This window comes from Triturus cristatus, chromosome 7, assembly GCF_964204655.1.
Source record: "Triturus cristatus chromosome 7, aTriCri1.1, whole genome shotgun sequence".
Lineage (NCBI taxonomy): Eukaryota > Metazoa > Chordata > Amphibia > Caudata > Salamandridae > Triturus > Triturus cristatus.
Window position 1 is genome coordinate 1,339,529,743 of NC_140590.1, and position 22,447 is coordinate 1,339,552,189.

General features: G+C 41.5%; 1 protein-coding gene across 6 annotated transcripts in view; it reads right to left on the bottom strand.

Annotated features, from left to right (window-relative positions):
* LOC146811998 (calcium-binding protein 5) overlaps positions 1–22,447 on the bottom strand; it is a 224,175-nt gene that overhangs the window by 47,827 nt on the left and 153,901 nt on the right. For all 6 annotated transcript variants that reach the window (XM_085618967.1, XM_085618970.1, XM_085618969.1 and 3 more), the window contains one exon: positions 18,276–18,419. In XM_085618967.1, the coding sequence (XP_085475093.1) occupies positions 18,276–18,419 (144 nt within the window). The remainder of the gene's footprint in view (positions 1–18,275; positions 18,420–22,447) is intronic.

A 22,447-nucleotide genomic window follows, 5' to 3' on the forward strand; every position in this document is an offset into this window, starting at 1 on the left:
ACAATGAGAATATAATCTTGGAAACAGTACTTGTGTCATTCCGTCAAAACTCTTCATTATTCTCTGAAATACAGCTGATGGAAGACCAAAGTGTATCCTTGATAACGAAAAGCCCCCAGCAGTGTCAAAACTGAGGTAAAGGGCCTGGATTGCTCTTGTAAATTGACTTGGTCATATGCCCTGATATATCCAGCACACTAGACATCTTTACTCCTCCCATGGCACTCAACGCCTCATATATGAGGAAGCAATTGTCTGTCTGCCCATATATTAACGTTTATACCAGTTAGGTTGATACACTGACGTATTTTCGTTCTCCCTTCTTCCTTGGGTGCTACCACAAATTGCCCCAACCACTTAGAGGACGCTGTTGGCTATATGATCTCGAATGCCTTGTCCAGTTTCTTATGCAGTGGTCCTCTCATCAAGTATGGAATTGGTCTGATCTTATGTACAACTGACGGTTTATAAATCTAGGTCTGATCTTATGTATAACAGGTGTGGCAGTCCTCTGGTGTATAATTCTAGATCTAATAATCTGTACAACAGGCGGGGCAAGTCCTCTGGTGTATAAATCTATGTGAAACCCCCAATATTTACTCTAATTTGTCTGACAATACTTCAAGGGAAGATGTTCACCACTTCCTCCTCAGATTCTTTCCCTACCAGTGACTTCATTCGTTTTGGTTATGTCGACTTCCGTCAGTGGTTCCTTAGCATTAGATTCAGAACAATACTAAGCTCTTTCTACTGCTGCCAACACATTACATTCACCCCATTTACAGTCACTGAAACACAGCCAAACGCAGCTTTTCCATTATATCGAATCTCCATCCATATCATTACAATAATTTAAAGACTTTTTCCTACATACCCTCCCATCTTTATGTCCAGCTGGTCCAAAGCAGACACATTTTCTTCCTGAGTCAGCTATCATTCTCAAACGTACACCACAAATTTCCATATTCCAATTTGAATTCTCCAGCTTGTCACAGTTTTGTTTTTCTTACTCCCTTCATTCTGCACATTTCATCAACATAATCTTTTACTTCACTTGCTGCTTTGTCGCGAACTCCGCCTTCTCCTTGACGCCTATCCGCAGCGCTGGGATGCCTCCGGGTAGCCATGCGCTATATAAGAATATTTTCATTCATTCATTCATTCATTTACTGACAATACCACCTTTTTAATGTTTCCACAAACGTCTACTGCTTTAATTCTTTTCATTTTCCTATTGCTCTACAACCTTGGCAAACTGGGCTCTCTAGCAACAGTTTATACAAATTTAATTCCTGGTGTCACACATGGTTCTGGACCATATGTCCCAGAGAACCATAATGGTAACAACTTATCTCTACTTCACTTTCCCTAGTCTTGTCTAGTGTCTCTTGTTTAGTGGGCTCTTTAACTATGAATTCTTACTTCATCATTCCAATCCCTTTCACCCTCCCTGACTGGTCTATTTCTCGAAGCCCTAGCATTCCTCTCACTATTTGGTCCCATATGAGGAAATCATTTAATGCCCCAAATTCAAAAGATACGGACAATTCTCTGTGAGCAATCATGTAACTCACAATACACTCATCTACTTTTTGCATCCTAGAAAAATATTGTCATTCAAATACTGCATTTACTTTAGGGATTAAGTGCTTACCCAGCATTTTAATGATGTCGTAAATGTTGTTAGGTTGTACATTTCATAAACGTAGGGAGGTCCACATCTAGTCTTATGCCATCAATCTCTAAGTGCAGGGCACCAGTTGTGGGTACACACGGATAGCCAAGGTCTACCCACACGTTTCACAGGGTGGACACCGTCTATCCTGCTGCTGGAGCAGAGTTTTCATTTAGAAAATTCACGGCCTTTTGAAGCTCTAGTATGTCTATGTGTTTTATTAATTATTAATAAATAACAATTAATTATTTGTCTTGTGCAAGTGTGTTTTATTAAATCAATCCGTTTGTCTTAACATAAGAGAAAGTTACACGAGGGTTAGCATGCGTGTGCTGTTTCTGTTTTCTAAAAAATAACGTGCAAGTTTTCATGTTTAAACGTTGCTGTGTGCTGTTTATTTTGAGCACAAAACGCTGTTTGAATTAATGCTTTTCTATGTTGCAAAGCTAGATAAATGCATACACATAAGGGTATTAGTGGGGTTAACACTGTTTAATCATTATGCTGTAGTAACGTTGTTTTTATTTCTTTAATTAAAGATGGTCTATTGTGGCCTATGGAGGCCGAGTCCATGATGGCTGATTTTGTGAGCCTGGCCTCGAGTGAATATGTGAAAGACGTGACGAGGGAGACCCCTGCTGGAAATGGTCCTGAAGTTGACTGACCATGGTCCTCGAATGAAACTTTTCCATGAGGACGCAGCAGTTTTGGAGGATCTCCAAAAAGAAATGGAACATTGTGGGTAGCCTTGGGAGACAAAGAAGTTTTAGAAATGAACAATGAACTGTGGTTCGGCTGCCGAGGGAAGTTAAACAAATCGGATACTTTAATAGTATCTTGGTTCCTGTTCCGTGGTTCCGTCTTGTGACTTTTCCTGAGCGGAGATTTTCAGATGTAGCAATGTTACATTTCTTCCTTCTCGCTCTGCTCAGTGATTCAGTGTATTTTGCAAATTCTATGTGTGTTTCCATTGTAATTTTTACTATAAAAAATGTTAGCTTAGGGAGGGATTTGCCACTTGCCATTTTACCTTTGCCGCGTGAATTTGCGTTGCTGAGGATCGATGCTGAGGACTTCGTCTTGAGAGACTTTACCGAGAGACTTGTCCTGACCCGTTCTGACACTTAGTTAGAATAGGTAACTATGAGAAATGATTTATTCTGATTGATTTACTTTGACTAATCTTAGATAAAGCAATATAATTTTAAACATGGTGTTGAATTTTCTTTCTTGTCAATTATTGGGTTTATATTTTTGATCATTATTGTATATGTTGTGTAGATTATGTTGTTGATTAGGACAGTCACAAAACCAGATCTGATCGACCTGATATCGATGCAGGGTGTTTAGGTGTTTTCTTTCCACAGGTTTATTGCTGGTAGAGTATTTGAGCGTGTGTTAGTGAAATGGGCCCTAGCGTATGATGAATGTATGTGCGTGTAACTGTGTGATTACTCTATCCGTGGTAGTGGGCATATTTTAGATACCCTGATCTCTATCAATTTCCTGGTAGCAGAGATAGGATGGTTTTGATGGTTGTCTTGATCTGATAAGATTGCTTGTACATTAGCTTATTGATTATTGATTTTATTTTGTCGATATGGTATATGTACTAATACTATATGTTGAAGTCGTCATGTTGAGTTATATGTAGTGCTTCTGGAACTTGGAAGCTGTTGTAGCAGTTCCGTAGTAGGGCAGAGGAAGGTATATGCAGCTCTCGGGAAAGACGGGATTGTAAGGAATAACGTGTGACAATTGAAGTTGCGCGTTCACATTGTCTGGGTTCGGAATCAGTGACATCGTCGTATGTTACTATTAGAATATATTTCTGGTATATAAGGAGTGTGTATCGTAGTGAAGGTTATCTTTGAAACTCTGGTCTTAAGTCCCAGGGATCCGTAAGGATTTCCGTTAAAGCTTATCGCGGGAGGAGTAATAGGTATTCTCTGAGCTTGTTTGAGGAACTGGGCAAAGTTGCTTAGTTAATGTATGTTATAATTCTGTAGTGGGACAGATTGTGCGCTGCTTCCCGAGAACAGGATTCTGTGTGCATGTACTATATTTTTCTTGCATGAATGTGCGTAAATGTATATACATTTATTGATTGTAAGACTCTTTGGATAAGTCCTAGAGGAAACAGTTATGAGATGTATGAAAGTTTGTTGACTCTTGAAAAATAGACTCTCTTTTACTATTCTGTGGTTAGCGAAGCAGACAATGGAGATGTTTTTATGTTGTAACTAATAGATTTTGTAGAAATCTTGACACGAAGTCTACTGAGAGATTTTGTAAAGGAGGGGTAGACGAGTGACAGAAGACAGAGACAAACTGCAGCGACTGTTGACGTCAGAAAGTCCGCGCTCTGATTGGATAGTGGATCAGAATAGGGTTCGCGCTAGGATTGGTGCGTTAGTGTGAGTCGCGCAGGGATTGGAAGAGCTGTTTAGTGACGTAAACGCTCCAGGATTGGTGCGTTAGTGTGAGTCGCGCTGCTATTGGTTGAGAAGTTCGTATTGTATATTTATAATACGGAGAGAGTAGAGAGTTTTGGTAAGCGCTAAAATGTATTACCAAGAGGAAAAAAAGAAAAAAACATTCTTTGGGAAAGTTAAAAGGTGGTTTAGCAAGGATAAAGAGGTTAAAACGAGAGAGGGTGAGTTGCTACCTCCAGCGAAAACACCTGCATCCTTCATGGTTGCAAAATATGGATTACATACCTGTATATGGTTACAGAATTGGGTTAGGTATACTAAAGAAGATGGTGTTCTAGCATTTCCAGAACATGGTTCATTTAATTTGGCCGTGTTGAGAAATTTACGGGAAAAGATGGTACATCTGGACCCGAAGCCAAGACCTACACAGTTCGAGGCTTTAGTGGAATGGGAAGAGGAAGTTCATGAGCGAGAAAAGCAAAGATCTGGAGGGTATTACAGGAATATGTTTGGGAGGAGACATGATCGTGAAACACATCATGATCGGATGAAAAGATGGCGAGATGTTAATATGTCAGAGGGATTATATCCTATGAGAACAATTGAAGAAGGAGCAGTTGGAGTTAATGAGTATGATGATGAGGTCTTAAATGACATGATTTACAAGAGACCACCTCCATATAGACCAGAACCAGATGAGAGTACACCAGTTGTTTCTCCGATAAGAGATACAGTCTGTATTATTGAGAAAGAAAAAGTGACACCTGAATCAAGGAGTAGTAGTTCTTTCAGGGAGAGAGAGAATCGAAGTAGTGAGGAAAATGCCAGAAAATTAGCAAAAACGACAACAGAACTGACTGAGAAAATTAGGGAGTTAACGAAAAATCTGGAAGCTGTTACGGTGCCTGTAACAATAGGTCCGGTTATGCCTGTGTTTGACAAACAGAGAGCAGGTGAGAATGGACTGGTGATTCCATATGTTGGGAATAATCTGACAAATTCAGTCGGTCCTTCAGGAGATTCAGATAAAAGAACAGAAAGAAGTGACCTGAGACAAACGAGACATGACACATGTAGTGAATTATTGGATACTAGTGAACCTAGTTGTTTAGGGATGCCAATTTTAGAACCGCAGAAAAGAGTGGTTCCGGTGAGAAAAACTGCTGAAATAACAGTTGATGATTTGAATGATTGGATGAAGGTTCTTCAGAAAAAGGATAAGGATTCACAAGTTATTGATGTGGCTAGGTTACGTATAGAATTAGAAGAGCTTGTGACAGGAACGGTTCCAACAGAAATCCTGAAGAGTCATCATGATGGTGAGTTGATGTTTATGTGTAAAAGTATTACCTGGAGAGCAAGACATACACATGACAGACTGAGAACAATAGCAAATGAACAGGGAGTTGACATTGATAAAGTGAAGGCTCTACAGAAAACTTACAGGATGGATTTTACAGAGAAGGACATTGAAAATTTGAATGCTACTGGTAGAACAGGACAGATTAAGGAAATGGTAGCATTATTGCGTAGATGGGGTGATGTTGAAAAGTGGAAGGATAGGTGGTATAAGAAAAGAGAGGAATCTGAAGATAGAACAACTTATTCAGCATTTCCAGTGAGAGAAAAGGAGAAACCAGTGGATAATTATCCTATGAGAGAAATACCTGGAGGAGGATATGTACATGTTCCATGGACCAGACAGGATATTTTATCATTTACGAATGATTTCCCTCGATTGAGAGAAAAGCCCGTCGAGTGGTATAGGCAGGTAAACAGGTTTGTGAAATTGTCAAAAGTGCTGTGGGTTGACCTGAATAGTCTGTTTGATATAATTGTTCCAGCAGACTTGTGGACTGAGTGTAAAATAGTTGTGAGTTGGCCTACTGAGGAATATCCAAGAGATTCAAGAACAGGGGCACCAGATCCAGAAGTAATGAGGAAGTATGATCAGGTGATGGTATACCTGAAGAGTAAAGTTCCTCCAAAAGAGACAGACTGGGTTAAGATAGATCGAACACAACAGGAAGCAAAAGAATCAGTTCATGCTTTTTACGAGAGGCTGATACTGGCTTTTAAACAATTCAGTGGAGATGAACACCTGGGTGACAAAGATTTGAGTCACTTTGTATACAGATTTGTATATGGTCTAAGACCTGAAATTGGTGAGAGAATTCGTGAGCACACAGTGGATTGGCAGAGTAAAAAAGTAGATGAGATCCTGAGACATGCAAAATACTTTAGTGATGAAATTGAAGCAAAACAAAGAAAGCTGAAAGAGAAAGCAATGTGGGCACAAGTGAAAGTTGCAGAAAGACAGGAAGCACAGTTGGTGGAACAGGCGAATAATCCAGGAAATAATGCAGGAAATAGACCAAGATATGCAGGAAAAGGAAAAGGAAGTCTTGAGGAAGCGAAGAAGAAGTTCCCTTGTCACAACTGTGGCCAACTGGGACATTGGAGATCTGAATGTCCTAATCCACCATTAGTGAATAATGAAGGTAAACCTTTAAATCAACAGGTGCAGAACCAGAATGAAGGAAATAATCAACAACAGCAACAACAGAAAGTTGTGAGACAGCAGAGTCAAGAGCCAAAACCGCCCTTGCCGCAGAATAGAGGGGTACAAAAGTATAATCAGGATTCAGGATTCTACAATGATGAGCAGGTAAACAAACCAAGACGTTCTAACAAGGTACAGCAGTACTTGTTAAAGAGTGAAGGGAGTGAGTCCGAGGGTGATTATTGACGGTGCCGAAGAGAGGAGGAAGAGTGCATACTTGGTGCAACTCTAGAAATAGACCAGGCAGGACCATTTGTGGATGGGAAAATAAATGAGGAGAGTGTTACTTTTTTGGTAGACACAGGTGCGACAAGATCAACTGTCAGGTCAACAGATGTTAGAAATCTTCCTCTCTCGGATGAAGCAATCCAAGTAGTTGGTGTAGCGAATACACAAATCAGAACACGTCTTACTGAACCAGTAAGAGTACAGATAGGGAAATTTTCAGACATGCACAGATTTATTGTCTGTGACACGAGTCCAGTGAACCTGTTAGGTAGGGACTTATTGTGTAAGATGAACTGCACAATTTTTTGTACACCAGATGGAATAGCTTTTGAGACACCAGATGATGATGTTTTCTACCGAATGACTCTAGAAAATAGAGAAAGTGAGTTAATTGGTGCATTTGCTGTGTTTAATCCGGAGGATTTGCCTCAAGAGCTGAGAGACACAGTGAAAAGAGCAGTTTGGGATTTTACAGGAGAGGATGTGGGATTGATGAATAATGTAGATCCAGTGAAAATTGCAGTGAAAGAGGGAATAACATATCCTAACATTCCTCAGTACAAAATGACACCAGAAATAATTGAAGGGATAACTCCTATAATTGAGAAAATGATTCAGCAAGGAGTTCTGAGAGAACTACTGAGTAGTCCGTGTAATTCACCGATAATGGGACTGAAAAAGCCTAATGGCAAATTTAGGATCGTGCAAGATCTGAGAAAAGTTAATCAAATTGTGGTGGCATGTTGTCCTATTGTGCCAAATCCATCAGTGATTCTGTATCAAATTCCACATGATGCTGAGTGGTATACAGTGATTGATTTGTGTCATGCGTTCTTTTCAATTCCATTGCATCATGACAGCCAGCCGATTTTTGCATTTAGGTTTGGCCAGCGTATTTTAGCATGGTGTCGTATCCCACAGGGGTATACGGAGAGTCCTTCGATATTCAATCAGTTATTGAAGAAATCGTTGGAGAGTTTGATTATGCCCGAAAGTTCAGTGCTAGTGCAGTACATTGATGACCTATTGGTGGCATCAAAGACACGTGAAGCTTGTGAAGTGGATACCATAGCTTTACTGAATCATCTGGCAGATGGAGGGTTAAAGGTATCTCCAGCCAAATTGCAATTTTGCAAAAAAGAGGTTCATTATCTTGGACACAATATTGAAAAAGGTCTGAGAAAAGTGACTACTGACAGGATCAGAATAATCAGAGAAATGAAAGCTCCGAAAACCCAGAGGGAAGTGAGAATGTTCCTGGGTATGGTGGGATATTGTCGTCAGTGGATAATTAATTTTTCCCTGATAGCAAAGCCACTGATTAAACTGACAAAAAGTGAAATGACAGATCCATTGGATCTGGATGCAGAACAATTGGCAGCATTTGAAGAGCTTAAAAGTAAAATGTGTGAGGCTCCAGCTTTGGGTATGCCTGACTATGAAAAAGAATTCGAGCTGTACTGCAGTGAGAGAAATGGATGTGCACTTTCAGTGTTAATCCAGAAGCATGGACAATTGAGAAGGCCTATTGCGTACTTCTCATCGACACTTGATCCTGTAGCTGTGGGTTTACCAGGTTGTCTGAAATCTGTGGCTGCAACATGCAGGAGTCTGGAACAGAGTGAGGGAATCATAATGGGATATCCTGTAAGGGTATTCGTACCTCACAATGTGGCAATTCTTTTGACAAGAAGCAGAACTCAGTACATGTCACATAGTCGATTGACCAAATACGAAAAAGTGATTCTGGGAGCATCAAATGTGACTCTCGAGAGATGTGTGAATGTGAATCCAGCGACACTCTTGCCGGATATTGAAAATGTGGGTATAAAGATGGAAGATGATCATGATTGTTTGGATGTGCTTGAGTACTGTACGAAACCAAGACCAGACATAAGGGATATTCCCTTACCTGAGAATGACCATGTGTTGTTTGTGGATGGATCATGCTTGAGGAATGATGATGGTGTGCTATGTGCAGCATATGCAGTGTGCAAAGTTTCAGAGGTCATGGAAGCATCACCATTGAAAGGAGTGAAATCTGCGCAAGTTGCTGAATTAATAGCATTGACAAAAGCTTGTGAGATTGGGAAAGATTTGAGGACGACTGTGTTGACTGATAGTCAGTATGGATTTGGAGTGGTGCATGATTTTGGCCAACTTTGGCTACAAAGAGGTTTCTTGACATCGAGTGGAACTCCGATAAAGAATGCTGAAATGATTGGAAAATTGCTTGAGGCGATACAGCTGCCTAAGGAGTTAGCAGTTGTAAAGTGTGCTGCCCATGGTCAGGGGGAGGATTTCATAACGATTGGAAACAGGTACGCCAATGATGTTGCGCAGTACTGTGCCAAGACAAATCAGTCCATTAACAGGGACAGAGAAGGGGAAATGTCTTTTCTTTCTGTGATGTTTACTAATGTCCTAGAGACCTGGGATGAAGTGAAACAGTTACAAGATGAGGCAGGAGATGAAGAGAAACAAGATTGGATTAAGGCAGGATGTGCTCCAAGAGAAACAGACCATGTTTGGGTCTACAGGGATGGCAGACCAGTGATGCCTAACTCAATCTTGTCGTCAATGGCAAGGATGTATCATGGCCAGGGACATTTGGGGAGAGACGCGATGGTTAGGTCGTTTAAACAAACCTGGTACAATGCAAAGTTCAGGACAATTGCAGAGAGCATCTGTCAAAGGTGTTTAGTTTGTCAGCAATTTAACACTGGGAAAAAGACAGTGAAGAACAACTTGAGATTATACTTGAAGAAGTAGGGTCAGAAGAAGATAGAGAGGGACAGATTGCGGAAGACCCCCGAGGAGGTGTAGGGAACATTCATGAGGAGCTAGGTGAAGGGACAAGTAGACAGCAAGAAGATTGCGTGTCGGAGACCCGAGGAGGGACAGGAGTAGGGAAGTCTCAAACAGTGGTGAAAAAATCTGTGGAGAAGAAGAAAGCTGCTGGAAAACGGAAACAAGAGGCACTTGAAACAGATGATGAGGATGAACAAACAGAGGGTCGAGTTCTGAGAAAGAGAACTTGGATTGGAGAAATAAGTAATAAAGAAATAAAGCCGAAAAAGGTGTTAAGAGGAGACCGTTGGCCTAACAACAGAGTTAAGAGGCTGAAATACAGAGTAATAAGAGCAAATTCATCGAAAGCTGAACAAGTGAATGAAGTTTCGAGTCAAAGTTCAAAAGCTGAAGGAGAAGAATCAAAGGAGTCAAACGAACCAGTGGAAATAAAAAGAGTAAGAAGACCCAACCAAAAGTACAGATCACCGGAATGGTCTTATGTGGCACTGTCTGAAGGAGGAAAAGAAGAAACAGTGACTCGAGATAATCCGGAAGTGGTCTTGAGAGAAGTGGTTGAGAAAGATACTGGTGAAATTCTGAAAGTACTCTTGACTGACATTGGAGAAGAGTCGAGTACTGAGGATTTTGATGTTGGAGATCTGATACAATTTGATGTTGAAGAAATTGAAGTGAAGAATGACAAGTATCCAAACTGAGTGAAAGAAAGATTCACTTGGATCAAGTGAACGGAGAGATCATTTGGATAAACTGAAAGCTGAAGAATTGCTGAAGAATTGAAGAAATTCAAACAGTAGTGAAGTAGTAGAGGCTAAACTAAAATGGCTAACAGAGGATAATAGAAATAAATGTGCCTTCTTTAAGAGGTGGTGTAGAATGTGCTGCTGTTGTACTGGATTATTAATGCTTCTATGGGTTGTTTTAGTTTTATTAGTTACTTTTAGAGTAGAGTTTGGAATGAATATAGAGAATGTGACAAATGTGGAGAAGAATTCACAAAAGGTAATTCCAATTAGAAGTAGTAGTTACATACACAAGGATAGGTCAATTAATAATTTTTCTAGTAATGTTTTTTCGAAACTGTTATATGAATATGTGAAGACAATGGAAGTAAGGGATTGCTACGTCTGTATGCAATTACCTGCATCTGTCTCAGAGGGTGTTACTTATCACCATTTACCAGCTACATATGGTATTTCTTGTAGTATTTTAAGTAGTGTTTTTTATTTGTTAGGGAAAATAGATTATAAGATGTCTAACAGAGATAGTATTTTTGGGCACTTGCCAATGAACAAAGAGCTGAATCCAGCTAAAGAAGCTAACACTTTTGGTGAGATTTTTATTGAAGAAAAAGGATTAACATTAGATTACATTTTTAAGAATAATTTAACTTGTAGTTTGAAAGAAGAGGAGAGAGCTTTCCTGGATATGGTAGAGGAAAGGAGAGTGAACATGCATGAGAAAGGGGGAAAATATGAAATGAGTGAAACAATTTGGGACATTGAGATGGGAAAAGAGTTGAAGAATGGGGCTAGTCCAACTTTAGCTCTAGATGCACCACAGAAGGGTAAACTTTGTATTACCAGAAGGAAATCCCAATATGATACATATTTTGTGGGAACTAGTGAGTGCCATGATACATACTTCATTGCGACAGGTTGGGGTTTCAGAGGTGGAGAAGATACAATTTTTCCAGGAGTGTACTATGTTTGTGGGAACAAGGCTTATTACAAGTTGCCTGACCATTGGTATGGCACATGTTATGTGGGCCTGGTTTTTCCTAAGATTTTTCATACAGATAAAATAAGAGATGTAGAAGATATTAACTTATTAACACGTTTTAAGAGAGAAACTTGGTCTGAAATTGTGGGTGATATTTTTGGGGTTTTGATTCCAGCAGTGGGAATTTCTTTAAATGCTTATGGAATTCGGAAACTGTCCACAGTGGTTGATCGTTTATCGACAAATACCGCAGGAGGGTTTCTTTTGGTAAATACGGAATTAAGTGCCGTACGTGCCATGTCTATGCAAAATCGACTTGCCCTTGATATTCTATTGGCCAAGGAGGGTGGAGTTTGTGGAATATTGAAAGTTCAACATTGTTGCACTTACATTCCTGACGAAAGTAAAGACCTAAAGGTCTATATCAGAAATATTACTGATTTGCATGAAGAATTAGTACCACTTGAAGCTGGGAGTTTGTGGACTAAAATAGCTAATAAAATGATAGCTGTTAAGGATTTTATTGCAAAAATAGGTAGTACAATTATAGGTAGAATATTGTTTCCCTTGTCTTGTATAATTGTGGCTTTATTAATAATAAGATTGGTGTGTGTGTGTTGTAAAAACAGGGGAGGGAGAAAGAAATTGAATAAGGAAAAGAAAAATAAGAAGTTGAAAAGAGAACCTCAAGAAATTGAACTAGAAGAATTGAGGGAGAGTGTTTACTTAGAGACAAAGAGAGATGATGAAAGAGTGACTGGTGTTTAATGTTGTGTAAGGGGAAAAGCCATTTCTGATTTCTCCTAAAATGGGACTAAATTTTCACTAATTTTTTTTTTTGGGTTTATTTGGTGATAAAATCACCAAAAGGGGGGATTGCTGGAGCAGAGTTTTCATTTAGAAAATTCAGGGCCTTTTGAAGCTCTAGTATGTCTATGTGTTTTATTAATTATTAATAAATAACAATTAATTATTTGTCTTGTGCAAGTGTGTTTTATTAAATCAATCCGTTTGTCTTAACATAAGAGAAAGTTACACGAGGGTTAGCATGCGTGTGCTGTTTCTGTTTTCTAAAAAATAACGTGCAAGTTTTCATGTTTAAACGTTGCTGTGTGCTGTTTATTTTGAGCACAAAACGCTGTTTGAATTAATGCTTTTCTATGTTGCAAAGCTAGATAAATGCATACACATAAGGGTATTAGTGGGGTTAACACTGTTTAATCATTATGCTGTAGTAACGTTGTTTTTATTTCTTTAATTAAAGATGGTCTATTGTGGCCTATGGAGGCCTAGTCCATGATGGCTGATTATGTGAGCCTGGCCTCGAGTGAATATGTGAAAGACGTGACGAGGGAGACCCCTGCTGGAAATGGTCCTGAAGTTGACTGACCATGGTCCTCGAATGAAAATTTTCCATGAGGACGCAGCAGTTTTGGAGGATCTCCAAAAAGAAATGGAACATTGTGGGTAGCCTTGGGAGACAAAGAAGTTTTAGAAATGAACAATGAACTGTGGTTCGGCTGCCGAGGGAAGTTAAACAAATCGGATACTTTAATAGTATCTTGGTTCCTGTTCCGTGGTTCCGTCTTGTGACTTTTCCTGAGCGGAGATTTTCAGATGTAGCAATGTTACATTTCTTCCTTCTCGCTCTGCTCAGTGATTCAGTGTATTTTGCAAATTCTATGTGTGTTTCCATTGTAATTTTTACTATAAAAAATGTTAGCTTAGGGAGGGATTTGCCACTTGCCATTTTACCTTTGCCGCGTGAATTTGCGTTGCTGAGGATCGATGCTGAGGACTTCGTCTTGAGAGACTTTACCGAGAGACTTGTCCTGACCCGTTCTGACACTTAGTTAGAATAGGTAACTATGAGAAATGATTTATTCTGATTGATTTACTTTGACTAATCTTAGATAAAGCAATATAATTTTAAACATGGTGTTGAATTTTCTTTCTTGTCAATTATTGGGTTTATATTTTTGATCATTATTGTATATGTTGTGTAGATTATGTTGTTGATTAGGACAGTCACAAAACCAGATCTGATCGACCTGATATCGATGCAGGGTGTTTAGGTGTTTTCTTTCCACAGGTTTATTGCTGGTAGAGTATTTGAGTGTGTGTTAGTGAAATGGGCCCTAGCGTATGATGAATGTATGTGCGTGTAACTGCGTGATTACTCTATCCGTGGTAGTGGGCATATTTTAGATACCCTGATCTCTATCACTGCCATGAGGTTGGGCCCCACAGAAATATGCTAAACATGTCCCAGTGTCATTTTTAAACCCTGGAACTCATGCAGCAGCGCATGCACGTTGTCTGCTTTGGTTTCAAGCAGCAGCGTGCAGACGAGGAGGGGGCTTATCAGATTCCAGCTGGGCCCATAACAAAGGCCGAAGTTAAGGGGCTATCAGGCCTCCTTTTGTTGGAGTATCCTGGCTGGGAGTTATCGGGGAGCCTCACACCTAGATGTAATGGAGGGGAAACAAAGGCACACAGTTTATCATTTCACAGGTACTTAAGAGAGGTGTACTTTTGACTGTGTTTAGTCCCTGTATACAAGAGATATGCATGCATTGTAATAATGTCTGATGTGTTAGTGTGTCCCAGTATGTACACAAATAACAATTTAAATACCACTATTTTTTTTTGTAGCACTACTCATCCCAAAGCGGCGTTTCAGAGCCCTTCCCATCACACATTATACATTGAAAGTAAATTGTGTGTGTTAATCAATGTGTAGATGTGTTACATCAGAAAGTGAGGGTTCCAAGTCATATGAGCCACGTCCTACATAGCTTACTGTGTTATTTTAAAAAGGATTACAATTTATGAACTGCAAGTAACAGAAAGAACTCTGTGTTAAAAGCAGTAACCCACTTACCTATTTACATAATATAAAAATCTGTCATCTGCCTGTTACATAATGTGTTTTGCTGGAGACATATTAACACACTATGCTACTCTGACTAAAATCCGGGACTAGACAAAACACAAATCTCTCCACCAAATACATTAGCCTCCAGAGTTATCTTACCAATAAAATTATTCCCTGAGATTTAGTCTGCACACAAAGATCTCTGCGGCTGGTGCTTTAACCCCATAAGATATTTTAAAATGCAGACTTTGCAACCAATGAAGCAGAACCGATTTACTGCCACATTACTACTTGTTGCCAATTTCTTAAGGGCAGAGTTTAAAAAACATAAATGTATAAGTTGAGGCCCAGATTTGGTGTCGGGCTGCATCACTTTTTTGTCCCAACGCCGACGCACTATTTCATGTATTAAATTTTGTAATATGCTCAAATGTACTCATAATAGAGCTGCTGAACATATGTGTGAGGTCTTAAAATCTGATATCACTTCTTGTGATGTCACCTCCTGTGAGGTCATGGGTTGTGATGCCACTTCCTGTGATTCCACATGCAATGTCACGCTCCATGATGTCACTTGCTTACCACCTGACTTGGTTAGTTCCGCCACTTCTTTTTTAATGCAACCCAGTGGTTCGACATCGACGCATTGCCCTGATGCACCTCGGTTCTTGACATCGACGCATAAACGTCATTGGCCGACTACGGGGACGGCGCATCACCTTCGACGCATCCCCGCCTTCTTTGCTTATCGCATCCTCCTGACCTTCGATGCATCCAAGGTACTGTCAGTGGGTCTACGTGACTCCTGTATTCGGCCAATGCTCCATGGCGGTCAGACTGAATGTTTAGATTTTCCCAGTCACGAGTGGCCAGATAGCCTCTGACAGAGCTATTAATTTCTAAGCACTGCATTTTTTTATTAACCTTGCAAAATTTGTGTATTGACTTGTGCATGTTGGATTTTTTTATCATTCTGTACTTGTTTTACACAGATAAATATTTGCTATTTTTCTAAACTGGTGTGGAGTACTTTTGTGGTGTTTTCACTGTGTAACTGTGTGTGTATGCACAAATACTTTACAAGTTGCCTCTTTAGTTTAGCCTGACCACTCTGTGCCAAGCTACCAGAGGGTGAGCACAGGTAAACCTTTAGTGTGTGCTCTCCACTCCTGCAAAGACAACAGCTGACGACCCGCTCACCACTTTGGAACAACTCAGCACAGTGAACACCAAGCCCTAATGAACTCCATCCAGTCAGGAGGACGCACCAACCCGTGCCTCCATCGACTCCTAAACTTCCGAAGCAACGAGATCAGCCACCAGCTCACAACCATCCTCAATACATCCATCACCACAGCCACCTTACCTGATGCCTGGAAATACTCAGAGGTCCAACCCCTCCTCAATAAACCCTCCATAGACAGACCTCCAGAACATTTGCTTTATCATGCTGCACCAATTTCCCACCAAAGTCCATCATCCTCCAACACACAGAACACCTGGAGAGAAACAACCTTCTAGACCCCTCCCAATCAAGATCCAGAGCCAACCACAGCACCAAAATGGCCCTGATCGCTGCGACAGATGACATCCTCACCCTACTCGACAGAGAGGAATCAGCCGTCCTGATCATTCTTGACCTCTCCTCTGTCTTTGACACCGTCTCCCACCACACACTCATCTACCGACTGCACCAAAGCGGAATCAAAGACAACATTCTTAGATGGATGGTATCCTTCCTCTTGGGGCACACACATAAGATCCATCTTCCTCCTTTCACCTCACAGTCAAAGCACACCATCTGCGGCATCCCGCAAGGCTCGTCCATCAGTCCCACTCTCTTCAAAATCTACAAGACGCGGCTAGCAGACATCGTCAGAGCGCACAACATCAACATCATCTACTGTGCTGACGATTCCTAGCTAGTCCTCTCACTCTCAGCGGACCTCTTTACAATGAAATCCAACTTTCACAACTGCATGAACTACGTCTCAGCCTGGATGAAAGACAACTGCCTGAAACTCAACACAGACAAAACCAAAGAACTGATCTTTGGCAGCTATACCTCCCTCTTGAATGACTCCTGTCGGCCATTGGAACTCGGACCCACCCCCACTCCAAAAGATCACACAGCAACCTCTACATCATCCCAAACAGTGTACTCTCCATGAAATGACAGGTCAACGCTGCCTCCTCCACAAGCGCCGCATGCTCCTCGGAATTTTCAAATGGCTACCCACCGGTTCCAAAAAAACAGTAGCGGAGGCCCTCATCACCGGCCTTCTGGACTACGGCAATGCACTCTATGCAGACACCACCAGCGAATTCATGAGAAGATGCCAGATGATCTTCAACTTGCCCAAAAAGACCCACATCCCTTAGCACCTGAGAGACCTCCACTGGCTCCCCATCCAGAAGAAATGCCATTTCAAGCTTCTGACCCACGCCTACAAAGCCCTCCATGACCGAGGACTGGAATACCACCGCCTAATCTTCCACCAGCCACCCAGAAACCTTAGCTCTGCTCACTTTGCCCTCTGCCACTGCTGCCCCGGAGGACAATCCTTTGCCCACCTCACTGTCAATGCTGGAATAACCTTCCCCTCCACCTTTGAACAATACCCTCATTGGCTGGGACTCAAGACCCGGCACTTCGACTGAGGCCCTCAGCCCAGCGCCTGGATACCCTCATGGGTGATAAGTCACGCTATATAAGCACTGTTTGATTGATTGATCAGATCACCTCCCCCCCTTCAACCACTTCTCCCATCAGATACAGAAGTCCTCACACGTAGCAGTTTCTTAGTTTTTTGTGATTGCTTTCAAGAGTATTTATTTTCTGTAGTCACCACAGTCATCGTTAATTGCCAAGTACCGAACAGTGTCTGACATGTGTCATCAAAATCATGGAGTTTTTTTTTTATAATCCAGGGTGAAGGTCCACAAATTATCCAGGCCTGTGCACAAGGGTGAGACATTTGTTGCAAAATGTGTATGGATTACCCAGACCAGCAACAAACCAGATGGTTATTTCAACAAGTTTTATACTTCATAGATGTGACCTTCGGCCACCTCCAGCCAGGCCCTGCACTAGGCCTGGGCAGTGTATGCAGCTGCCCATGGCCCGAGCTCAGATTGTAAACATGGGGCCCCATTTCGGTGTGAAATGCTACACTAAGACAGTCGACTTTGTCAGCCCACCTGCTACGTCTGTGCCCCCTCTACCATCAAATCACATCAAGGTGTCTTCACCTGCTGGTCTGAGGGCATGGCATTCCTTGGGGTTGTGGGCAAAGGAGAGGGAGTGGAAAGAGTGGTGTGAGGGAATGGAGCAGCAGCAAGGCCAACTACTGTGTTGACTCAGTCAGGGGCGGCACCTCAGTTACTAAACTGCTTGACACATGGTCTACCCTTTTGTTCTGAGTTTCTAGGCCACAGAAGGCCCCTTTGTTTCCAGGGCGAGCTGGACATTATCAGGCGAGAAGAGGTTGGTCACTTGAGGAGAGAGCAGCCAGCTCAGACTGGCAAGGCAGGGCTCTCTCTACTGTCTAATACAAAAGTGCCACTGCTACAGCTTCGAGACCCAGGGGATGGGGTCTCACTCCTCTGGGCCTCGCAGCCCTGGATCAGGCTTCAAGGTCCAGGGTTGGGACCTCTTCCACAGTCCCACAGTCTGCTTTATTGTCAGGCGTAGGATCTAACAGTGCTTTGAAGCAGGATTTGCGATCACTGAAAAACCAGAATGACTTAAGTGGCAAGTTTCCCAGTCGTGAAATTAGCACCGACTTCTGCCGCAACTGGCACTCAACATTTACAGATTCCTAATCATCACCACTGAAGACTTCTGAAAAGGACCTCTGCAGGCCATGGCCCCCTCCTCTGTAGATGCCTGTCCTCCACTTCTGATAGCTCTCTGGCCACCTTTGCAGGCTCATAAAGCTATACGCGCTATTGAGCACTCACAGTTCATGTTGATCTGCTGCGACAACTCGATTAGTTCCATTTCTGTGGGCATGTACCCCATGGTCCTCATCAGGTTCCCCAGGTCCTTGCAGGTGATGTAGCCATCCTTATCCTTGTCGAACTCTTGGAAGGCCTCCTTCAACTCTGCGATATAGTCAACAAAGGGAAAGAAGAGGAAATTAGGAGTCAGAAGCCAATAAAAATACAAGAGAACATTGGTTTCCAATGCTAGTCCATGAGGGAAAGACCCATGCAACATTTTAAGGACTGACTTCGACTATGGTAATAATTTCTGTTCAGTTTAATTGTGTATACATACATCTCATGTGGATAGCCTAAAAATCTGACAAAGCTTTCACCATCATGACCAACGCTGAATACTCCTGTGTTAGCATAATTTATATGAACCAAAGGGCCACCTCTGTAGTGTCTTTGTAAGGAACTGGAGGATGCAAGGTAAGTAGAAGGACACCAACCCACATCCTCGCTGTACTGACCCTTGCACATTATCTTGAAAAAATAAGGGCACCATGCGAAGAAGCCTTTCAGCTAGACTCACCCATCACTAATGATTGTCTTTTGTGAACCTGAGTCTTACCTTCCTTATTAATTACTAAGGGCCTGATTTAGAGTTTGACTGGTGCTAGCCCATCAGTAAGGGTGGTGGAGAACATTACATCTGCAACCCTGATGGACTATCATTCTCTAAATATTTGAGATAACTGCTGGCCCAGCAGTTATTTCTGTTCCATTATAGGAACCGCTATCACAACAGTTCGTCTGAAGTTACGAAACGTTTAGTGGACAGCCGGCATCAGTTTTTGTAACCGTTTTTCTTTTCAAACAACCGCCTAAAGTGGGAGTTGGTTTTTGAAGGGAGCTTTCTCTGTGGTTGTGGGGGCCATTATATAATTTTTTCTGTTCACCAATGCCAGTATAACCATGGCGGTGATGGCCAGATATCAACATCAGACCATCAACCCTAAATAAGGAGGGCGGTCTGATGCCCATGCTCCAAAGGTAAGCATTCTGTCTAGCGTCTGAGTAGGACTTCTGTCACAGGAGCCAACGGGTCACTGCTGATGAAAAGCTGATGGTACACCCAACTCTAAATAGGGCAGGTGGTTCAATAGTTTGGCAGGCAGGGTACTCTGTCACATTTCAGGCCCTAAGGTGTTCTTCCCACATCATTTCATCATTGTACACCATTAGCTAAAACAAACACAATTAGGATGTAACACTGTGTATGAGTAATGTCTTTCATATATTTTATTTTCAATTATATTTATATATGGCTATTCCTGAAATTTCTATATTCACAATAGCTCACAAACAGTAAGGGCTCATTGCAAGTGCCTGGCAAATACTGATTCTGGTGGATACTTTTACCAGTGGAATCCTCAACGTTTGTATGCTCAAGAGAGATGGATCTGGAAAACCTTGCAATGGCACCTACACACCGGTACGTGGCACCATCAGTTTTCACCACATTTCCATTGCATCCTGGACATGACAACACAAGTGAATACCACTCCATGGGGCTGACATCAGGTCTTCGTTTTCTAACCATTGAACATAGATCTGGAATTCCGCTCCTACCAATATCAGTTGTTGCAGATCTTTTGTATCAGGAAGGCCACCCCCGAAGACTTTAGGCTTCTAGCGTCAGACTGTGCCAAACACGTGGGAAGTAGATCTTGGTCACTGCCCGCACACTCTAAATCCTGCAATAAATGCTCTTTGGTGCTCCCAGAGGCAAGCGTGGCGCAAGAGACTACACTCTATGTGGGCTAATACAAGAAACAAAGCTCATCCTGCTTCATGTCATTTACATCTGGCAAGCTGGAGTCGAAGTTGAAGGATAATGGTTCCCAGAATACCGCACAGACATGGTTCCTCAACTTCCAAATGCTCCTGTTCAGGAGAGATCACGTGGTCAGCATCCACAGGACCCAGCCTAGGCTTTGTCTTCTTCATCTGAGTCCCTTCTAAACTCTTGTAATGATGCACCCCAGTTCCACAGGCCATCATCAAAAGCTCAGCAGATAGAGGTCTTCAAATTGGCCATGATGTAAATATTTTGCAAGACTTTAGCTCCTTTGGGGCATGCCTTCCAGCCATTGAGCCATTGAACCTCTAGGCCACCCTGTGGAATTTATCTGGTGGCTGTTCCCCTGACACCTACTGACACTTGATTCTGCCTTCTTCCCCACATTGGCCTTACTTTGATTCTACACCTAGTAGAAGTTACACCCTGCTTTCGTTCTAATGCCTCCTTCATTATTAGTACAAATTTGACATGCCGATTTGGATCCTTGATCAGAGTCTCCTAACCTTGCGCTATAACATTACTATCAATCAATCAAAAAAATAACTTCATTCGGTTTTCTACATTAAAAAAACATAAATGTATGATAACATAGACAGAACAGGAATCAAATAATCTTTCATAAATGTCACATAATACTACATAGTCTAGATTTAAAAATCATACATAATAAACAAATCATTAAAAAATATCTGCTGCCCAAGTTGAAAGCCTTCAAGATAGGAGTAAAAAAACTTCACACCCTTTGCTAATTCTTAAGGCATGTTTAAAAAAGGTTAGAACCACAGCACAAATTTTGATGGAGTGCAAATGTTGTTAAAAAAAAGCTAGGGTATGCACAGAATTCCTAATATTGTGCTTCAGCATCAGTGGCTTTATATATCTTCTTCTCAGCCAGTCTTGCCTCCATCCGTCCTTGGTGTTCTTGTTGACTAAGTAAAACTTACAAAGGAGGATAAAGTGCAAGGTGCTTTGAGCCGAAACCTCATCACATGTATGCCCGACCAGTCATTCATCGTGGGAAACAGGACCTGGAAATGGAAGCTGTTAAGTCTAAAGCGAGTAAAGCAGGAACCTATAATAGCTATTTGTAATTCAATTCAGGTAATGCTGGAACCCAGAACATTCTGTAATATCCTAATACTGGATTAACGTCTGCTTTGCACTTTCCCTCTCGCTCCTGTCTTCCTTGATCCCTTTTGCTGATCCCTTTGAGTTTGACAGGGTCATTAAAAAAAAAATCAGGCCTACCGAAACCAACACAAATCTCTTTGGCATTTCTCAGCCATGGACATTTGTGTGCACAATCAAGTGAAAGACAGTCCTGTACAATTTGGGCCTGAATTAGATCTTGGTGCACGGGTTACTTCTTCACAACGGTGACAGATATACCGTCCGCCAAAATATAAATCCCATAGGATTTAATGCGATGTATATTTTGGCGGATGGGATATCCGTCACTATTGTAATGGAGTAACCCGTCTGCCAAGATCTAAATCAGGCTCATGGTCTGTAAAAAGAAGCTTCCTCCTGTGTCCATATCTTATGACATAGTAAAAGGGGGTGAGAAGGGATACGATCTTTCAAATAATTTAGACCTAACTCTTGTTGGATAACGATTGCAGAGTAAGACTGGGGTACTGCAAGTAGTTACCTAAAGAATTTATTTTCAAGCACCTGCCAGGAACTAATATCTGCTTGACCCCAGACACTAGTACCATAGGTAACCAAACCGACACACTTCACCTTATGTAACTGAAGCATCTCCTTTAATATTTTTTTCCTAATTTATTGGCAAACCTAAAAACTGCTGAAAATAATCTATCAAAAAAGGAGCAGGTTGGTCTTTACCAAGGATTTCCAGTAACCCTTAAAGAGTCAAATTGCACCACCAAGTAAGAGTATGAGTGAACTGTGACTAAATCCTTGTATTTCACTCTCATAGGACAACATTTTGTATTGGCTGGCCCACAGATCATAATGAAAGACTTAGAAAGGTTCAGTTTTAGATCTAATATGTATATGCCACACAGACCCTCGAATCTTAAGCCATTAAGCACATCGGCATGGACGGTGATTGCTCTGCAGTTTTGAGAATCGTTTTAATGTCATGAACCTTGCCCTCTAAGGCAGTGTTCATTGACTTTACCATGGAATGCATAAAATGTTCTGAAAGGTGAGTGCGAGAGAGTTGGCCTCCGTCACCTTGATAACTTGTATGAAGCCCCGTGTGTTTATTTTCTTTTATATTTTTTCCATTGCTGACATCTCCCTGCGCGTGCCTGCCCGGAGCAAGCACCTTTGCACCACCTCTGCTTTGGTAAATAATGGCTGGTGTGATTAT